Consider the following 20,609-nt stretch of genomic DNA (forward strand, 5'->3'; position numbering starts at 1 on the left):
TCCAGATGTTGTTGGACTTCAACTCTCATCAGCTCCCACCAGTGTAGGCAATGGATGAGGGATGATGGAAACTGTAGTCCGACAATGTCTGGAGGCCAAGGGTTACCCAGCCTTGCTGTAAACAAGCAAAACAAAAACAATTCAGGGTGCATGCAAAGCAATGTGGTTCAGTTAAATCTGCTGGTCTTAGCATTTGGGAGATCAGGGTTTGCAGATTAGTCTGAGCTGCAGCTTAACCCCAAGAACCCATTGTGAATTCAGCCTTTGGAACATGCAAAGTAACAAGGAAGCAAATCACAGTTTACCCCTAACACACAGGCTTCCAGATCAAACCCTAGCACCTTTTATTTTATAAAGTAGCAATAGTTACAGTTCACTTATTTCCTCAGGAATATACACAAATTAGATGGCCATGAGCCCAACTTGTACAGCTGTTAGAATACAGTGGTTCCTCGCAAGACGAAAATAATTCGTTCCGCGAGTCTTTTCGTCTTGCGATGTTTTTCGTCTTGCGAAGCACGGAACTGCGCCTCTTCAAGCGGCTTTAAGAAAAAAGCGCAAGACGTTTTCATCTTGCGAAGCAAGCCCATAGGGAAATTCGTCTAGCAAAGCAACGCAAAACCGAAAAACCCTTTCGTCTAGCGAGTTTTTCGTCTTGCGAGGCAATCGTCTTGCGGGGCACCACTGTAGTGACTTTCCTCCAGAACTGATCTAAACAAAAATCAGATCCTGCAAGAAAACTACTCTCCCCCACTCCCCAGTTTTACAAAAAGTTGCCACTTCCACATTTGCACAGGCCCAAACAGTTTTGAGAGCTCACCCTCTACTTACATGCAATGCATGACTGGGATCTTGGAATGTGGAACAAACAGGATGCAACCTGGTAACAAATTGTTCTCCCTAGAGCTAGCCTTCACCCCCCTCCAGAAACACATTTCATGCTTCCTCCAATCTGATCTATGGCTCATATACCTGTGATCTACAAAACTACAATCTCTTTTTCAAAAGCCCTAAGGTGACTGATTAAGATCTGCATCATTCCACTGTGGCTTCAGACAGGGCACTGGTGAGGAGACTGTGAGTAGTGTTTTAAGGGCGTGAACCTTCAGGTCTAGCTTTACAGACCAAAGAAAAATTGAGCAATCTTCACATTATGCTGCCAGCTAAAGCTGAGTACTGCCATGTTTACTCAGAGCTATGTGGGGAGGGGAGAGTCAGGTCCATGTAAGCATTAAAACTGAGCTGGTAACAAGCACAATGTGAAGCCAGAGGAGGTTTCTTCCAATTAAACGAGGAAGCGTCCAATCCCAATTAGAAGCATTAAACAATCAATAGCCATTTATTTTCAGTTCTTGGCAGTAAAGTTTTCATGTTATGTTATTAGAGCAAATGCTTTTATTAATGTGGCCATAAACCAGCTCTGAGCGGAAATATGGGATACAAATATTTTAACAGACAGTAAGTTGCTCCACAACACACCAGCAACTGGCTCCCTCAGTTCCATGAGCATAACTAAGACAGACAAGCAAAATTACCTGCTGGTGAATATTTCTGGGGATGCTGAGCTGCCACTGGTCTAAAGGTTCACTTACAGTCCCATTCAAGGCCTCAGTAGAAGGAGGGGGTGGCACCGGAGGAGGTATAGTGATTTCCTGGTACGTATGATTTCCAGTTGGATACGAGTAAGATGTTTCCTCTGACAGGAAGACTGGTCGCTTGGAGATGTGAGAGGTAGTGGATTCCAGGTCTGCTAACAATGCGTCTGCACAGAAGACATACAAGAGGAGAATTAGAAAAGGAGGGTTTTGTCTATATTAGGGGTAGAGAACCTCATGTCTGGGGGCCAAACAAAGCCCTCTAGGCCTCTTTATCTGACTCTCAGGACCAACCTGGCCATGTCCCAATTCCAAGCCACACACCTTATTGGCCCTGTTCCAAGCCCTTCTCTGGTGCTTTTGCTGGCTAGAATGCATACTTGAATGGTGATAATGCATCTTGCTCACCAGGAGTGAAAGGTACATGCATGTGTGATTTGGGCAGGGGTGTGTGTGTGTACGCAGAAACCTGATTTTTTGCATGGCTAGAACGAAGCCTTCTATTGCTCTGTCTTGCCTGCAGCCCTGCCCACCACTGCAGCCCCCACAAGGTCTCCTAGAAGGGAATGCAGCCCTCAGACTGAAAAACATTCCTCTGGGCCTACACACTTTCTTTCACTCCTCCCAGCCAAGTCAACAGGCATTGCTGTCCTGAATGAAGCACTTCAACGAGCTTCACTATACTGTCGGAAACGAAGTCTCTAGAAACCTGCTGTTCTTTCCAGCACAGCACCAACACAATTAATAAAACCTTCCTTACCTTTACAAAAAAGTAAACAGACCAAGACACTACAGCAGGTGATAGCAACAACAAAGCACCCTGAAGATCCAAAGAAAAGCTAGATAGTAATGACTCCTCAGCCCCTGCAGCTTTGCTAAAGAGGAACCTAAGCAAGCCTCTCTCTGAGACAAACCCACCAAAGTCTGAAGCAGACTAATTACTAGTTCTGTGTCATGAACTCATTCAAAACGTGGCCACAAGCACTGCCTTGTGCAAAGCAGAGATCTCGGGAAAGATTTTTCTTCGTCAAAATCCAAAGACATCTAGGAAAGGACTCTGTCGGCCCACAAACTTGCTTCCCAGGTGCAAAGAGTTAACACGAAATCAGTTCCCTGCCAGGTAAATGCAATTGTGCCTCCTGCAAATAGCTTTCAACATGCTGAGTCAGATCGCAAATTCCTGAAGGGGAGGAAAAGCCTCTCCCAGATAAAAATGCACCTTCAAAAAAAGGCAGAGGCAAAGTGGGGCAGGGAGAAATCTGGATACTTAAGCTAGCACAGCCTGTCCTTGCTTAGTAAGGGAGGAAGAAAAGTGCAAGAAGCGAAACTGTGCAACAGATGAGAGGTTTTGTCTGCAGCATAACAAGCTACAGCAACTTGCAGTGTATCCCAGCCAGAGTCGCTGTAAAAAGACGCTTCAAGGAAAAGAACAATGGATGACATTTGCCAAGTCAGGCTACTCTCAAAGAGAAATGGAGCACAGGAAAGGTTGAAGGCAAACCAGACAATACGCTATCAATAGACCAGTTAAGGTTTCAAAAAGAGAAGTAAGCTTTTGAGTCACACAAAGCTCATTTTCCAGCTGTGTTTCTAGGCCAGTGTCTGCCTAACTATCAATGGCATGTGGTGATTTTTTTTGTAGGATCAGAGGTGCCAGCTGGCGAGGGCGATGGGGGTGGGGAGCCACATCATGCCTGTGAGTATCACCTCCCTCCCTAAGCTTCCCAGGCTTTTGGAAGAAGGCACCAGGCCCCTGACAGGATACTGGAGCCCTCCTGCCTCCTTCCCAAAGCTTCCTGGGCTTTGGGAAGGTGGAGGGAGGGTTCTTAGACCCATCGGAGCATTGCACCTTCCTTCCTAAGCCGAGCAGAAGCTTCCCAGGCTTTGAGAAGGAAGTCCTAGGGAACAATTAGGGGACTCTTAGGGTTACCACACGCCCCCGTTTCCCGGGGACAGTCCCAGGATTTGCAAATAAGTCCCCAGACAAATTGCATCCCCGGAATGTCCCCGGATTTCATCTAATGTCCCTGGGAAACGCAGCAGCGGCAGTCTCAGCAACCCGGAGCAGTTCACTCTGGCTGGCTTCAGAAGCTGCTCGGAAGTCCCCATATGAACTCAAATTTCTGGACATTTTGATTATGAACTCCCTCTTATGTTGCTATCACAGCCATAAAGGAAACTATGGGCACAAAACTGCATGTGATGTCGGCATACACGTATTTTGCTGTACATAGCAGATGGAAAGTCTTCATGTTCATCACTTGTTAAGGTCTATGTGCAATTTCCTATGCAGAAATAGCACCTATTAACGAAAGATGTTGTGCATAAAGCAATCTTTAGATGTTCAGAGTTGGGAGAAAAAACATTATTGCCCTCTTAGGTTACTCTTCACCCAATTATGAAGACGATACTCAGCATACACACACCTACGTGGCCCGATCAGGAGAGTGCCTCAACACTGCATACCCATGTCTCTGTACTGCATACAAAACTGAACACTCAGACAAGGAGATTTTGCAATGGGGTATCTGCTTCTGCATGCTTTATTTATCTCCCTTGGCTCTCTCTAAAAGAGATTTCAATAAACAAGTAAGTTGATGGTTGGAGGACCCTGCAACCTACGGATTCATTTCTAGGTGAATAACACATTGGTGAATAAATATACCAGCTCGTCTGATGAAGCTGTCACAGGTTATTAAATTCTTCTTTAAAGTATACACCAACTCAAGGCTTCAGCCCACATATAAAATCTTGCCATGTATAGCGAAGAGTGGTGAAGTAACGTCTGAGCACCTTGCATGTCTTTCAAGACAAGGATGTTGTAGGCGTTGTTTTAATTAGATTACTAAAAGAGTGCCTCCAGGGACACAGTAGAACGCTCCCTTCGGGAGTAAGGAGTACTGCCTGTATAAACCACACGCTGCATGTGTGTGAAGGAAAAAATCAGAAATACAGTGGTACCTCAGGTTAAGAACTTAATTCATTCCGGAGGTCCGTTCTTAACCTGAAACTGTTATTAACCTGAGATACCACTTTAGCTAATGGGGCCTCCCACTGCCACTGCGCTGCCGCCATGCAATTTCTGTTCTCATCCTGAAGCAAAGTTCTTAACCCGAGGTACTATTTCTGGGTTAGCAGAGACTGTAACCTGAAGTGTCTGTAACCCGAGGTACCACTGTACACAGGCATTTTTACATGTTGGTGTCAATGTGTTTGTCTATAAGACAAACAAAGGAAACAGTCATAAACAGAGTCCAATATTAGTTGATCAACTATCAGACTTGTCTACACTGACTGGCAGAGGTTCTCTGGGGGTTCAGATGGGAGACATGCACAGCCCTACTTGGAGATGCCAGAGAATGGACCTGAGATCTTCTGCATGCAAAGCAGATGCTCTACCACTGAGCCACAGTCCTTCCCCACAAGAGGTCATCTCAGTACACAACATACCTTTCAAACAACCAGGCTAACACGATTACTGCCATCCTCATATTAACGACAAGTGAACATAACCTAAGCCTAAAGGGGCTCCAAGTTATTTAGAAGAACTCTAAGGTCATCTGTGAACCCCTCAGTTCCCTCAGGGTACATAACTGGAAAACAGCCTAGAAAGAGGACTTGTTTTTAAGGAACACGATATGCAGCAAGGATTCCCAAGGCGCAGAATACATACCTCAGAGAAGAGGGCAAGAAGCTGCAGTTGTTCTAATACTGTTGCTCTTTGAATGTGTGACTATGTGTACACAGTTTATGATTCAAGCTCTATCAGAGAAGGTGTGGCTCTGAATGACAAAAACTTTCCTCGTGAAATGATTATCAAATCATGTTTTCTTGCGCTCATGCTCTCTCTCACACGCACACCCCACTCTGTGAATTACCGAAGGAGGAATTCTCGATTGCAAAGGTCAACAGTCCAGAGAAAGAGGGGAATGGAGTTGCCTGGCCTGTATGCAGTCTTGTTGATGCAGGCACATTTTCCCACTCCACTGCCCTTTTCCCTTATTTTTTAAACAAATGCTTAATATTGTCTCTGAAAAGGATGAAACTTAGTTCCCAGTGAGTGTTTGTTCACATTGTTAGGTTTCTGCTGCAGCTACAGCTGGACACACCTCTATGGCAGTTTATGCACTGTTTCCTTCTAGGGTGCCTGAAAGATAAGAATTCTGGAATAAACTGCAATTATTTCTGTCTTCCTGGGCATAAGATACTGTAGTCAGATGGAGTGCCCTTTTCAAATACAATATCCCACATATTCAACACAAGTCCTCATTATTGGATAGTTGCTTTTCTTCCCTTTTCAGTCAGAGGTAAATCAAAGAGGAACAGCTGTCTTAGCAGTAAAAACAGCCAACATCTGTTGAGACCATGGTCACAACACCATACATTTGAAGCATGCATGCTCACCACCACCCCCAAAGAATCCTGGGAACTGTTTTTCTTAAGGGTGCTGGGAACTGTGGCTCTGTAAGATGTCCACTACAGCACCCAGGATTCGGGGGGGGGGGGGAGCCATTTGCTTTAAATGTATGGCACGGATGTGACCCAAGCTCTTACTAAGAAGTACTTGACATATGATGAACTCTGGCGATTGACACTGCTTTGCTTTGACCTTTTTAGTGATTAATGACTCTGTAATACGTCACACAGGCTTGCTTGGAACTGGAAGTGATGCACAATAGACAATTTGCTTGACTCCCTAACTTTTTTTCAAAAAGTTACTTACCAAGTTTTTCACATTTGTTCATGAATGATTTCTGAAGGGTGCAGTGCCTTATCAATAGCTTTGGGTGATACTGCTGCAATTCTCAGAGTCCAAAGGGTAAGGTAGGCTAGACGTATAATGTTTTCCCCCCAGTATAGACAATTAGAATTTACTGCTTAAGTTAATGTGGCGGGCAAGAAATGACTATTGCTTAAAAGGCAGTTGTGAACATGCATTATATAGTAAAAGTTAGGGGGCACAGCTGTGTCCCTTAAGAGGCACCATCTCTAAACAGGCATCCTGTGTAGGTAGGTAGGTAAGCTCCAAGATCAACAGATGAGGCCCTCCTGGTGGTTCCTCCTCAGTACAGTATAAAGTAAGTAGTGTGGGGGCCTGGGAAGCAGCTTTTTAAGTTGCAGCTTAAAAAGGAGGGAACTTCCTCCCTACTGACACATCTTTTATACTTTAAGGTAGCTAGTGAAGGCAATTCTCTAAGCAGTGGTTTGGAACAGAAGGCCTGACTGCTAATGCTATTAGTAACTGTTCTTCAGTGATTTGTTATTAGTTTGAAGGATTGTTTTATTTTATTGGATTTATATAATTTAAATGTAAATGACTTGTGCAAATGAATATATATATATATATATATATATATATATATATATATATATATATATGTGGTTGCTTCCAAGTAAGTTTTATTCAGACTTGACTTATTGAGATTGGTGGATCTAATTTTGTAAAGTCCATTAATCTCGCTGGATGTACTTTATGTATGGCTATTATTGGATGCAACTCTATGTAAATAAAAAAGTACTGTAGAGGGTTTTTGGTGTAGTAGGATTTAGGCCACATGGCAACCTAGACTAGTTTGTGTTCCAAGCAGCTGTCTCTAGGTTTTCATTCATTTTATGATACAACTTACTTTCTCCTCCAGCAAGCAGATCTTCTATATAAATGCATTATATATAACATTATAAACAAATGCAAAGTAATGGTCTTCAGCCAGAAACAAAGCTAGATCTGCAATCTCAGCCAGTAGAAAAGTGTGGTGAGCAAAGATGGATTCTTAAGCAACATGTTTTCCACTGAAGAGAAAATCTCCTTCCTTTGGTCTTGGCAATCTGGCACGCAGGCAAAGTAAAGCAGGAGAGGTTTCTAAGTGAACACTGAAAGCCCAGCCTATGAAACAGTTAAGTGGCGGAGATCACAGGTTTATTCATTAACTTCCTCCACCCCACATCCTTTGCCTTCCTGACTTTAGCAGCATGCTCCACTGTTAAGGAATAGGAAGTAAAAGAGGACAGAAGAAATACTGGGTGCTGATCTCTCACGTGGGATCTGATCAAAAGGGCTAGTGACAAATTATGCTGAAGCATAACCAGTGACTGCAATGTTAATAGTCCTGAAGGAGCCAACTGATACAGTCTGTGTTCACTATGAGAAGAAAATATGCGGCACGGCAGCTGAAGGACAGACAACCAGTGCCAACAGGGGCAAATTACCTGGATCAAATGCAAATTCTAGCTATGCTAGGTCATAGGCTGCAGCCAAACCTTTCCAAAAAAAACACAAAACCACAACATCAGCCATGTATGGATTCACAAATGACAAAGTTAGGCTAACTCTGAAAATGCTTGTAGGGAATGCAGACCAGTTTGCTTAACCAAATAAAGAGTTCTGTGCATTTGCACATTTTTCAGCACAATATAGATTGGTTTGGTGATGATATCCCCCATTTATTTTGAAAGCGTTTATATTTCCCATATCATTAAAGCAATAATGGCTTAGAGGTTTTCCTGATAAAAGGTTTTGATGAGCAAAATATCCCCAAAAATATGCCTCTGCCCAAGCATCTAGACCTTAATTTATCCCACCATTATGAAATTAATCTTTTATTGCAGCAATAATTTCTATATAATTTTTTTGCATGGGAAATATATTAAATACAGTTCCTATTTATTCTCATAACCCCAAGGTGGGTCAGTGGTTTTTTTCTCTTTTACAGAGAGAGAGAACTGACCATGAGAGGCAGTGATAGACAAAAGGTAATCCAGAGCATTACATGACTGACTGAGCATGGAGCCTGGCGCCCTTGTTTAAAGTCTTAGTTTATTTGTTCTTGCCAGCTCCTAGTCTTTGAACCGGATGTTGCTCAACTGTACAAAATCAATATGCAATTGAGCTACCTCCAGATAATATCCAGGTAATGCTAGGGCTCTGGTAGCAGGTGCAATATATGTTTCATGTACCATGAAGCAGATTCTACCATTGTTTTAGAACAATGTATCTGGCTGATCATACAGTGGGAAAGTTGTGAAATAGTGCTGCGCCTGGCATAAAACCATCCCTATATTAAGACGAGGGCATGTTACAAAAATGTGGGGGAACAAGTTTCAGGTGAAGTAAGAGGTGCCTTACTTAAACTCAACAAGTGACCCCAAGTTATACAGTAAACATTCCTTCACTATGTTCCTAGTTGCACACATTCCCTCATATCAGACAGGGGAAGAGCTCATTCATTCTAGGCACTTCGCTGCAGGCTTTTCAGTAATCCTTGCATGTTGGTTCTTGCCAGCCAAGAATGCAGGCACCTTAGGCAGAATAAGCAAGGAAAAGGCGTTTTCCTACATTTCCCAGATTTCTCTATAAAAGCAGTGAAGCCAAACACAGAGAAAAATAGTGCCAATGATAGCTATTTCATTTCTAACAAATTATTAGCAGCATTTACAGACCAGTTCTCTGAAGAATGACCGTATGCAGCATGCAAGAGACACACACAGTGTATTGTATTCTGTGAATGTAGAGGAATTACATGAAGGTTAATAAAAAGATAAAGAAAGAAATTCAAGGACTTGTTGCCCTCCTCTCATCTTACCTTTATAGATATACAGTGGTACCTCGGTTTAAGAACAGCCCTGTTTACGAACTATTCGGTTTACGAACTCCGCAAAACCGGAAGTAGTGTCCTGGTTTACAAACTTTACCTTGGTCTAAGAATGGAAGCCGAACGGTGGAAGGGCACCGGCGGCGGGAGGTCTCATTAGGGAAAGGGTGCCTCAGTTTAAGAACAGTTTCGGTTTAAAAACAGACTTCCAGAACAGATTAAGTTTGTAAACTGAGGTACCACTGTATATGTGTTTGTGTATATGGGAGGCTCCCAGAATGTAGTGACTACCTTTTGAATGGCGCCTTCTACAGGACTCAAAAGGGAGAGCCAATGAGAAGGGACAGTGATGCTTGGTCCAGGCACACAAGACAGCTCCCTGCAGGGCAGCCACAGAAGATCCTCTACTGAAAGTTTTAACATATGGGTAGGCACGTAGTTGCCCTGGTCCTAAGCCATGAACAGCTTTAAAGACCAAGACCAGCACTCAGAATTGAACTAAGAAACAGAGAACCACTGCAGCTGGTATAGCACATGTGTGATATAATTGCAATATTCTGTCCCAGTTAGTAATCTAGATAGCCAATGCATTCTGCATTAGCTGCTGTTTCTAGACTATTTTCATGGATAACTGACTCCAGGCTACGTGGGCCCTTTCAGATAATTACGTAATTATGTTTCTCCAGGAGCCTTGAGTTGAAACACTACTACAGTGGTACCTTGGGTTACATACGCCTCAGGTTACATACACTTCAGGTTACAGACTCCGCTAACCCAGAAATAGTACCTCGGGTTAAGAACTTTGCTTCAGGATGAGAACAGAAATCGTGCTCCAGCAGCGCGGCGGCAGCAGGAGGCCCCATTAGCTAAAGTGGTGCTTCAGGTTAAGAACAGTTTCAGGTTAAGAACGGACCTCCGGAACGAATTAAGTACTTAACCCGTGGTACCACTGTACAGTGGAACCTCATGTTACGGACGGGATCCATTCCGGAGGCCCGTCCATAACATGGAACTGACGCAAGCTGAAGCGCTGCATCTGTGCACGCGTGCAGTGCGATTTTGCACTTCTGCGCATGCACGAGCGGCGAAACCCAGAAGTAACCCGTTCCGGTACTTCTGGGTTGCTGCAGGACGCAACACGAAAACACATAACCTGAAGCGGACGCAACATGAGGCATGACTGTAACGGGGTGGTTTGCCTTTATGCTGACACACAGCTTGAAGGCTGTACTTGCTACAGTGTTTTAAACTCCCGCCCCAGAGCAGAAACCTCCTATGCATCCTTGGAATGCCCTTGCTAGAAGGACAAGATGAGTGCAATGAAGGAGCATAATGGAGCCCACCCTACACTGCACAGGCTCAGCCAGCATAAATAATAAGCTGTCTGCCTCCTACCCACTCAGCTGGCTTATAACATAAAGCCATTGTCTTACTCACACAAAAATGCTGGAAATTGCCCCCTCCCACGTTAACCATATTCCTCCACCCATCATTTATAGAAACAGATCAGAGGAGTTTCAGGCTGTGTGCATACCTAGCTGTCAACTCAATTCACTCCAACAATTATTTTGTTAACACTCCAGGAAGAGCCCCACACATTATCAAAGGATATGCCTGGAGGGGTGGGAGGAGAATGGATGATGTCAACCCAAACCCCAGTGAGACCAGAACACATGACTGGAGGCCACACGATTCACATGCATAGTGTAGCGTTGTCCACTTGTGGTGGGTAGATGGTGATATCCACCAGACTTGGATTGCTTTAAAAGCTTCAGAGACAAATTCATGGAGAAGAAGTCTATTAATGGCAGTGGTCATTATACTATATGCGACCTCTAGGTTTGGAGACAATATACCACTGAAGACCAGTAGCTGGAAGAGTGCTCTTGTGTTTGGGTCCTGCTTGCAGGTTTCTCACAGGTATCTGAGTGGCTACTGTGAGAACAGGATGCAGTACTAGATGGGCCTAATCCAGCAGACTCTTCTTATGTTCTCACCAGTTGCTGGGGAGCAACAGCATGAAAAGGCTATTGTCCTCATGTCCTGCTTATGGGATTCCCAGAAGCATCTAACTGGACAGTGTGGCAAACAAGTAGAGCTAGGCGATATCTGGTTTTCAACATTGTGATATATCACCAGCTAAATATACCAATATATCACAATAACTGAAATAAGGATGGAGCTATGTAGAGCATAGCTGTCAACGTTTCCCTTTTATTAAGGGAAATTCCCTTATTCCAAATAGGATTCCTTGCAAGAAAAGGGAAAAGTTGACAGCTATGTATGTAGAGGCATTGGCTGGTTTCACAGTTTTCCCCACATCGTGATTTGTTCCAGTACCTGCTCTTGTGATTCACTGCCCACTGCAGGAAGTAGGGGATTGCAGAGCCAGCAGTGTTAACAGAGGCTGCAGAAGCACTGGCTGCCTTCATCTTTTTTTCACACATTGTGATTTTTGTATACGATTTGCAATATTTTGCCAGGTCAAAAATTATGAAACCAATATTATGATATGGACTTCAAGCTGGTTTAGGACAACATATCCATATATCACCCAGCCCTACCAACAAGCATTTGATTGATCTGTAGTCTGATCCAATAGGGTTCTTCTTATGTGTTGTGGAATACAGGAGGAACAGAAAGTGGAAATATACCAGGCTTCTACAAGTTTGTCTGTAACATGTGAAGCAGAATCTGTGCATCTAACTGCAGTGAGGGGAAAAAGGAATGCTCACAATATATATGCCCCCACCCCACAAAAAAGAATGGCTGAAGAATTGTCTGCACTATAGATTCATTCATTACAGGCTTAACAGAATGAATGCAAACAGCTTTCTACAGCTTCAACTCCCAACACTTAGCACAAGTCCTGAAAGCACAGAAGCATTTAGAATGGCATCTTTTTGGTAGACTGAATTTAAGAAGTCCTTGTGAGCAAAGAAGAGACCCTCAGACAGAAATAGACCCTCACATTAAAAAAGGCAGACTCCATCAGCCTACTCCCCACCCCTTTTGCACAAAGTAAATTGGCCCTCCCCAGCTCTCACTACTCATTTAAGGAGGACACAATCCCAGGCAGTAACCCAATCCCCGGCAAGACAGTTTTACTTGGTGAGCAACTGTTCAGGAATGGGAGGCGTGGGTATATTTATCACTTTAAGCATTCGTTCAGGACGGACACTTGCTGCCTCTGCTAAAAGAACCAACCCAGATGAAGAGATGCTGGATCCTCTCCTACCTGAAAGGAGTAGGCTTGCCCAGAGAGGATTACTCAAATCAGAATGGAAACCTAGGACCCTGGGATAGAATGAAAGTAGAAAGGGACAGTAGCTATCCAAACCAAGTTGGAAGCTGAATTTCCACATGGAAAAGTAGTAGCAGTCATCTCTATATATAAACCAACCAGTTCTAAACATTGTCTCTTTGTCATGTCCTTGAGCTCTCACAAAAAGAAAAACAGAGAGAGAGAGAGAATTCAGGGAACTAACAAGGCCTCCTCCAACACAGAAGAGGAGTGAAGTTAACTCAGACAGCAGCATAGCTAGTGGTGGGGCGCACTGGGTGCCAGTTACCCAGGGGGCGGCACTTACCACAGGACCTGCAGCACGCCTGAGCCACGCGCCACTGGGTAACGCAAGAAGGCTGTGGATTAAAAAATAAAAAGTGTGTTCCCTGCCAAACTGTAGAGCCAGTGATGAAATGGTGCTTTTCACCAGGTGGCACAGCAACATGATGGATACAGCACACAGTTCTTTCCTCAATGCCTATGCTTCACAGCAAACCCAGCTAGGGCAGCTCTCACCTGGAGTTAATAGCAATCAAGAAGCAGACTGTAATTTATAGAAGGAAGTGACAACGCCTGAGTTAGGAACTTTAATTTGCATCAAAAATCACCCTGAAAGCCAGTGTAGAGTACAGTGGTACGTCGGGTTAAGTACTTAATTCATTCCGGAAGTCTGTTCTTAACCTGAAACTGTTCTTAACCTGAAGTACCACTTTTTTCTGCTGCTGCTGCGCCGCCAGACCACGGTTTCTGTTCTCATCCTGAAGCAAAGTTCTTAACCTGAGTTACTATTTCTGGGTTAGCAGAGTCTGTAACCTGAAGCATATGTAACCGAGGTACCACTGTAGTAGTTAGAGTCCTGGACTAGGACCTGGGAAACCAGAGTTCAAATCCTCACTCAGCCATGAAGCTTATTGGGTGACCTCGGGCCAGTCACTGTCTCCCAGCTTAACCTACTTCACAGGGTTATTGTGAGGATAAAATGGAGAGGGGAAGACGCACGAGCGCCACCACGAGCACTTTGGATAAAAGGTGGGATATAAATGTAATAATAAAAATAAATGAAAAATATCCCCAATCTACTGAAAGCCTGACTGTGAGTGAGATAACTTTCTCCAACTCTGGGACATCTGAAAGGATCAACAAGCTGATGTGAGAAAAGTTCCCTTGTCCTGCTCCTCTTTCCACACAGTTGCTGTCTGTCCCCCACCCTCTTCATCCTTGCTTAAAGGAAGTCCAGTTTGCACCCTCCCCTTCTTACCTCAGCACTTCCTTCCTGCACAAAAACAGAGTTATCCCCAACAAGCAACAGCAATAAACTGCAGCAGCCCTCCCATTTCCTGCACACTTTCTGCCTTGCTCAGTTCACTCTGTAAAGAAGACGTTCTACATACACACAAACAAGGGCTCGTGAGACAGGCAGGGAATCAGGGCTTTACATTGCATCCCAGGGAGAGCTGAGAGCTAATGCCCCCCCCCCCGAATATTAACAGCAACTGTCATATTCACACAGCAGCCACTGGTAATCACCACTGGGAACTAGGCAGTTACACAGAAAAATAAACAACCAGTTGCCAACATCCAGTTGCACTGAGCTAACAAGGCAAAGATGAATTCTGTGCAGGTAAGGTCAGGTCCCTTCCAGTCTAACAATCTCACTCCATGGCAGATTCCAGATAATGCCCCAGTTCTTAAGGAGTTAAAGAGAGAAAAGTGAGGGATGTTTGGAATAGAATCTACCTGCCATGCCATGACAAAGGGTGTCCTTGCAATCATAGGTGATGTTACAGAGATGCTCTTGGACCACATGTGGAGTATTATTTAAAACAGAGTTGCACATTAACTTGCCCTGGATATCATAACTATGTATATTCCACTAGCCCTGCTATTGTTAAAGTAGCTTGAAACTTGTCTTAAGAAGCAATTGCTTGACTCAAGTTAACATTTCTAACATGGCATTCTATCCCTACTAAAAAAACAAAACAGCCTGCACCTGCTACTTCATTAGCCCTGGATAAACTTTCTAATTCTTGTTAATGAAGAAACAAATATGCTTCTGTCATCATTTTTAATATAAATTATTGTAATGTAAGAATAATGCCTGAGATTAAATTTTTTTCCTGTATCTGAAAGGATGCTCACTACCATCTTTTTGATCTGCTTAACTTTAAAAGTTTGAAGCTTTTAAATTTAGAATATTTACCCACTTATAGAAAGGTCAACACTGGGTAGCACTCTTGGTTCAGCATCAGAAGGTCTCTAGTTTATTTCTAAGCACAAGGAACTGTATTGTGGGATACAGTTAAGAGGACTGGCTGTACCAATGCAGCTGCAGCAGACGTGGCTTTTTGCCCAAAGTCATGCTGGGGTTCTGCCAGGTCTGCTGAAAGGATGTGTTGCACTGGTTACAGCCAACCCTTGCAAAGTGAGGCCAGAAATACAAAACAGGTAAAACAGTAGCCACATCCAGTCCCTCGTACTGACACTGTCAAGTGCATAGAGAGGGACCCCCCCCAAAAAAACCCCAGAGCTTTCTCCCTCTCCTGCCAAACCTTGACCAGGAACACAATGTGCCCAGGGCATGGCAGCGTACATCACTATTACCTTGAAGGGGGACCCTGCAATAAAATAACAAGCAATGCATCCTCTTCATGCTCATAATACGAGAAACACTCAGGATTATTCAACAAAGCTGAACGTTGGAAGAGCCAAAACAGACAAAAGGAAGGACTTATTCACTTCCATAAGATGTAGTGATGACTATCACCTTGGAAGGCTTCAAAAGAGGGTAAGATACATTCATAAAGCAGAATAAAGGTACCAGCAGCTACTAAACATGATGACTATGTTCTTGCTCCACTGTGGGAGGCAGTCAGCCTCAGTTGTAAGAAATTGCAGGTGAGAAGAGTGCTGATGAGCTCAGGTCCTGCTGGCAGGTTTCCCATTGGGGCATCTGGCTGGCAACTGTGAGAATATAATGCTGGATTGGATCGGCCTCTGGCCTGATCCAACAGAGCTTTTATTAAGCTCTTCTCCTAGGAGAAGTGTTCCTGCCAGCCATACTTTTCTCCAAGATACTATAATCTGTAAGGAGCTCTAGGTCATTCTACTTCTGCTCTCCTTACGATAAATTCCTTACGATAAACTGATGTTCAACATTCCATGGCTACTGAGCATACTCAGCCCCCTCTGTGGAACTTTATTTTGGTGGGGGGAAGCCCTCTTAGATTTCCAGGCGGTGGTAGTTTCTTCCTTCTGAAACCTCAGGACTTCCCTGAGCATTACTACCTCAGCAGCCCCCTTTGGCTCCATTTCTCTTGGCACTCTCCACCTGAATTAAGTTTTGTCCGCATGCCCCACAAGGTTCAATCCCTCCACTGCTTCACAGGGCTGTGTGCTCACTTACAAGAAACAAAATGTTTGTTTATTCTACTAGGTTCTTTTGGACAGAGATTTATAAACAAAATGTGCCCAGGAAACAGTTTCAAGACCCACCTCTTGCACAGAAACATTATTTAGTCTTGCAGAAAGACACCTCTCTCCAAGAGCTGGTGCTCATTTCTCACTCAATAGATGGAGGCCATCTAATATAGTTGAGGGGGACATCAGGTCCCAGGGTTGAATGCGGCCAACTAGGTCTCCCTATCTGGCCCCTGTGAGTCTATAAACAAACATTAGTTCCTCATTTGTAAAATCAGAACCATTATCTTACCCCACAGTTTTTACCGAAGACTTTAATTGCAGGTTGCTGTGCCAGTCTAATAGGACAGGGGAATATAAATGTAGCCATAGTACAATACTTTTTTTAGGACCACCTAAAACATCACAGAGGAAGCTTGTGAGTCCCCTGTAACATTAGACCAGTGTTTCCCAACCTTTTTTGGGCAACGGCACACCTGTTTAATGAAAAAAAATCTTGCGGCACACCACCATTACAGCCCCGTGACGTCAGCGCGCAGCGTCACGCCGGGAGGGAAGCACGAAAGTGAAAGTTTTTTCCCTCCCCCTTGCCGGGGAACCTCCAAGCTTTGGGGGTGGGAGGAGGCAGCAGAGCGAGGGACTGAGGGACGGCGGCAACTGAGGCGGCGGCGGCTGTTGTGGTGGTGGCGGCGATAGCGGGCGGAGGAGGGGGCGGCGGCGGGGCTTGAGGAGCCGTCGCCGGGAGTTGCTGCTGCTGTTGTTGCTGCTGCTGCCCGGACATGCCGGCCTCCTCCTCCTCCGCTGTCTCGCGCTCCTCCCTTTTGCACGCGCTGCCCTGCCGCTCGGCGGCACCACCGCGGAGCCGCCCCCGGCTCGACGCGGATCCTCGCCACCGCCGCCTCTCACCGCCCGACTCGCCCGCCTCCCTCCCACGGCACACCAGCCAACGTCTCACGGCACAGTAGTGTGCCGCGGAACACCGGTTGGGAAACACTGCATTAGACAGTATACCAAACCAAAAGACTTTTTGACATCCTAAGGACTAGCACATTAACAGAAATATACTGCGTGTGCACACACATGCTCACAAGGATTTCCACATGAGCACCGGCAGGATAGATTCAAAGGTTTGCAGGGGGAGTGGGCGATGTTTAAGCAGTGAAAAATGCTGGTTTAAATGTCAAAAACCCTCTGTTTTTCTTGGCTGGAAATCTCCTGCTCTTTAGCCTACATTAGTCTCAAAGACTCTTAAAAATTGACACATATTTTTAGACCGACTACTTTACCAATGCAAGTCGATAAGGATTACAACAGGTTGTCTGAGTAAAGGTTGCCTTTGATCAGTAAAGTAGGGTCATCAAATGTTAGGCCACCAACAGGGTAACTAGTGTTTTGTGGGCTGCATTGTTCTGTATTCTGTGAATGGTTTCTTAGTTTTCAGCATATTAACAGGGAATGCAATGAAATTTTAACTTTGTTATTTTAATGACAGTGATTTGACAATTTTGATTTAAAAGAGCATTATACAGAATCATTTCAAATAAGGCTATCAGTGGCCTCACAATAATCACATGTTACCTTCAACATCAAAGGCTTGGAATACCAGATGCCGAGATTAAGATGGAGAGTGTGTTCTCATACCTGCTGGTAGGCTTCCCAGAGGGATCTGTTCCTGGCAAACCTGAGATCATTGGCTGAAAGTTTGTAGCCGTTTTTTAAAAAACTGGTTTTATTACAGATACATTTGCTGCCCTGGGCTCCTTTGGGAGGAAGGGCGGATATAAATTTAATACATCTACTACTACATCATCATCATCATCATCAGGCTGGCTGGTGCTGGACTAGATGGGCCTTTTGATCTGATCCAGCTGCACTCTGCTTAAGCTCTTAACAATACATGAACCTTAAAGCACGCACATAGCCCCTGTAAAAGCTAGGGGGAAGCTGTGTAAAAAGGGGAAAGTGTTCTCATTTAAGGGAAAGTCTGCACCTCCTCTTTTCCTTTCTGTCCAGCCTCACTAAGAGGAAGGCAAGGGCTCACCACAGATCTCCATCCCACCCAATGAACAAATGGCAGGAAGCAACAGTACAGAAAGTCATCGACAAAACTGTGGCTTCATAAGCAGTACTTAGTTCGAAATTGGGAAACAGAGTTCAAGAAGTCACAGCTCACACCATATCCTGCAAAAACAACATTTGGTCAGGAAAAGTGGCTCTCTCTCTCTCTGCCTCCCCATAAATGCCGGGTGTTTCACTGGCAGCAAAGAACATGTAAGGAAGTGACCTTAGAGTCATACAGGGACTCTGAATGAAAAGCAGTGGATTTGGGGCAAAGATTGGGCATGTGCTATATTTTGTAAGTGGAATATTCATCCATATTTCACAAGCAGAGAAGAAGCTTTTTTAAAAAAAAATTCAAGCAATTATATAAAAATCTACTTGAAGTAACATGACAGTACAAAGTAAATCAGGGTGTCCAGGCAAGTTAGACTCAAAACGCAGCTCACAGCCAGGAAAAGTACCATCTCAAGTTCCCTGCCTTTTTGTAGTTTCCCCCAACATGTTCTTTATGCTAAATTTTATATGTGGGCCACAGAAAAATAAGCACACCAGTCGACTCTCACATTATGACATCACAATTCTTTGGGCCTCCTCTTGACATGCGTCTTAAGAAAACACATAAAAAGTGTCTGAAGAAGGTTCTCTCTGTTCTTAATCTGTAACAAGGGCATTACAATAACATCACTAATAGGTGTTGTTGTTAGGATAAAAGGAACATTGAAACATTACCAGAACATAAGCCATTTCACACAAATGGCACAGGGTGTTTATTTATCTATTTAGCGCATTTGTAGCCTACCCTTCATCCAAAAAATTCTCTCAGAGTGACTTACCGTATTTTTTGCTCTATAAGACTCACTTTTTCCCTCCTAAAAAGTAAGGGGAAATGTGTGTGCGTCTTATGGAGCGAATGCAGGCTGCGCAGCTATCCCAGAAGCCAGAACAGCAAAAGGGATCGCTGCTTTCGCTGCGCAGCAATCCCTCTTGTTGTTCTGGCTTCTGAGATTCAGAATATTTTTTTTCTTGTTTTCCTCCTCCAAAAATTGGGTGCGTCTTATGGTCTGGTACGTCTTATAGAGCGAAAAATACGGTACACAAAAACAGTTAAACCAAGACCTGCTTACAATCTAAAGAACAAGACACACAAGGTGGATGGGACAGGGAGGGAAGAAGAAAAAAGCAAGCTCAGGCTCAGGCACCAATTCTTAAATAGTAGTTCGTATAACGATCAGCTGGCACAGAAACCATTCAGGGGTATGAGGTGCTTGATGGAGCTGGTCTTTTGGCAGAGCTGATAGAACGTATTTTTAATATTTTGTTGGAAGCCACCCTGAGTGGCTGGGGAAACCCAGTCAGATGGGCGGGGGTATAAATAATAATAATATATTATTATTATTATTATTATTATTATTATTATTATTATTATTATTATTATCATCCCTCCCATTGAGGGAAAGGCTGCTGTCAGGTGCCAAGTGAAGAGGGGAGGTCTGATAGAGCTAGTCTATGAAACACAAACCTTAAATTAGACCTTTGCTATACATGGAACACTTCAGGGATGTTTCCTGGACCAAGGAAAACATTAGCTACCTTTATAGGGGTGTTATAACAACAAATATTATTTCTTTCTGCCTCTAGGCACAGCAGAAGACTACGGAGCCACAAGCATTCTCAGACCTTCTTGAGGAGAAGCAGGCCACCAACACAAGACACAGAAATCTCCAAAAGGGGCTTCATGAAGCAACCAAAATTCATTGGACAGCATTATGAAGGATTAGCAAAGGTGGAATTATTAGGCTATACAGATAAGAATTACAAACAGCATCTATTGCTTTCAGAAATTAGCAGGGTAGTCAGCATTTGAGTAAAGGAAAATCATACCAACCATTAACCATAGATTAATACACACACACAAACACACACACACACACACACACACACACACACACACACATGAAATGCAAGAATCCATTGGTAAAAAATAAGAATCAGATGCACTATTAATAGCTCAAAGCAAGAATTCAAACCACCTCTATAAATAAAGATGAGCAGTATTTCCTGAAATCATAAAGAGGAGAACCAAAAAGAGATGTGCATGGTCTATAATTTTAGAGCCATTTTTTTCATTACATTCTTGTAAGAATATCTATTTATAATATGAAATATACATGTATATTTCAGCTGCACTGCAAGGAAATCCATGTGCCAGAAAGGTATCTGAAATACACTCAAGTTGCAGTCTTAAATACATTTATCTGGAACTAAGTCCCATTCAACACAACAACTGTTATGGGGTGGGGCGGAATTGGGTGGAAATTTGGATTTATGGACCAAAGATCACACTTTGAAAGAGATTTATTAGAGAATAATGAAAAACTATTATCTAAAATGTATAAGTTATTATTAGAATGGGAAACAAAAGATGAGCTGGTAAAAAGCCTCAATGATACAAGTGACATTGGGCATAATATAGAATTTGATCTCTGGGAGAAATTGTAGAAGGATCTGAAATTCACTGCATGCTGCACCCTGAAGGAAAACTATATGAAAATGATGCACAGATGCATAAACCAAGTAGATTAGCTAGGATGTATAAATCTGAAATGTAAGGAAAATGAAGGAACCTTTTTCCACATGTGGTGGGCATGCAAATAAGTCAAG

The 20,609-nt window shown here is 43.6% G+C and overlaps 1 protein-coding gene across 4 annotated transcripts in view; it reads right to left on the minus strand.

The window, feature by feature from the left end:
- Positions 1-20,609, minus strand: part of PXN (paxillin) — a 66,170-nt gene that overhangs the window by 25,801 nt on the left and 19,760 nt on the right. For 3 of the 4 annotated variants that reach the window (XM_082203050.1, XM_082203053.1, XM_082203052.1), the window contains exon 2: positions 1,536-1,762. In XM_082203050.1, the coding sequence (XP_082059176.1) occupies positions 1,536-1,762 (227 nt within the window). Of the gene's footprint in view, positions 1-831; positions 1,067-1,535; positions 1,763-20,609 lie in introns of those variants that run through there. The other variant, XM_082203051.1, reaches the window with a different exon arrangement.

This window comes from Podarcis vaucheri, assembly GCF_965113315.1.
Source record: "Podarcis vaucheri genome assembly, chromosome: 16".
In the NCBI taxonomy this organism is placed as follows: Eukaryota; Metazoa; Chordata; class Lepidosauria; order Squamata; family Lacertidae; genus Podarcis; species Podarcis vaucheri.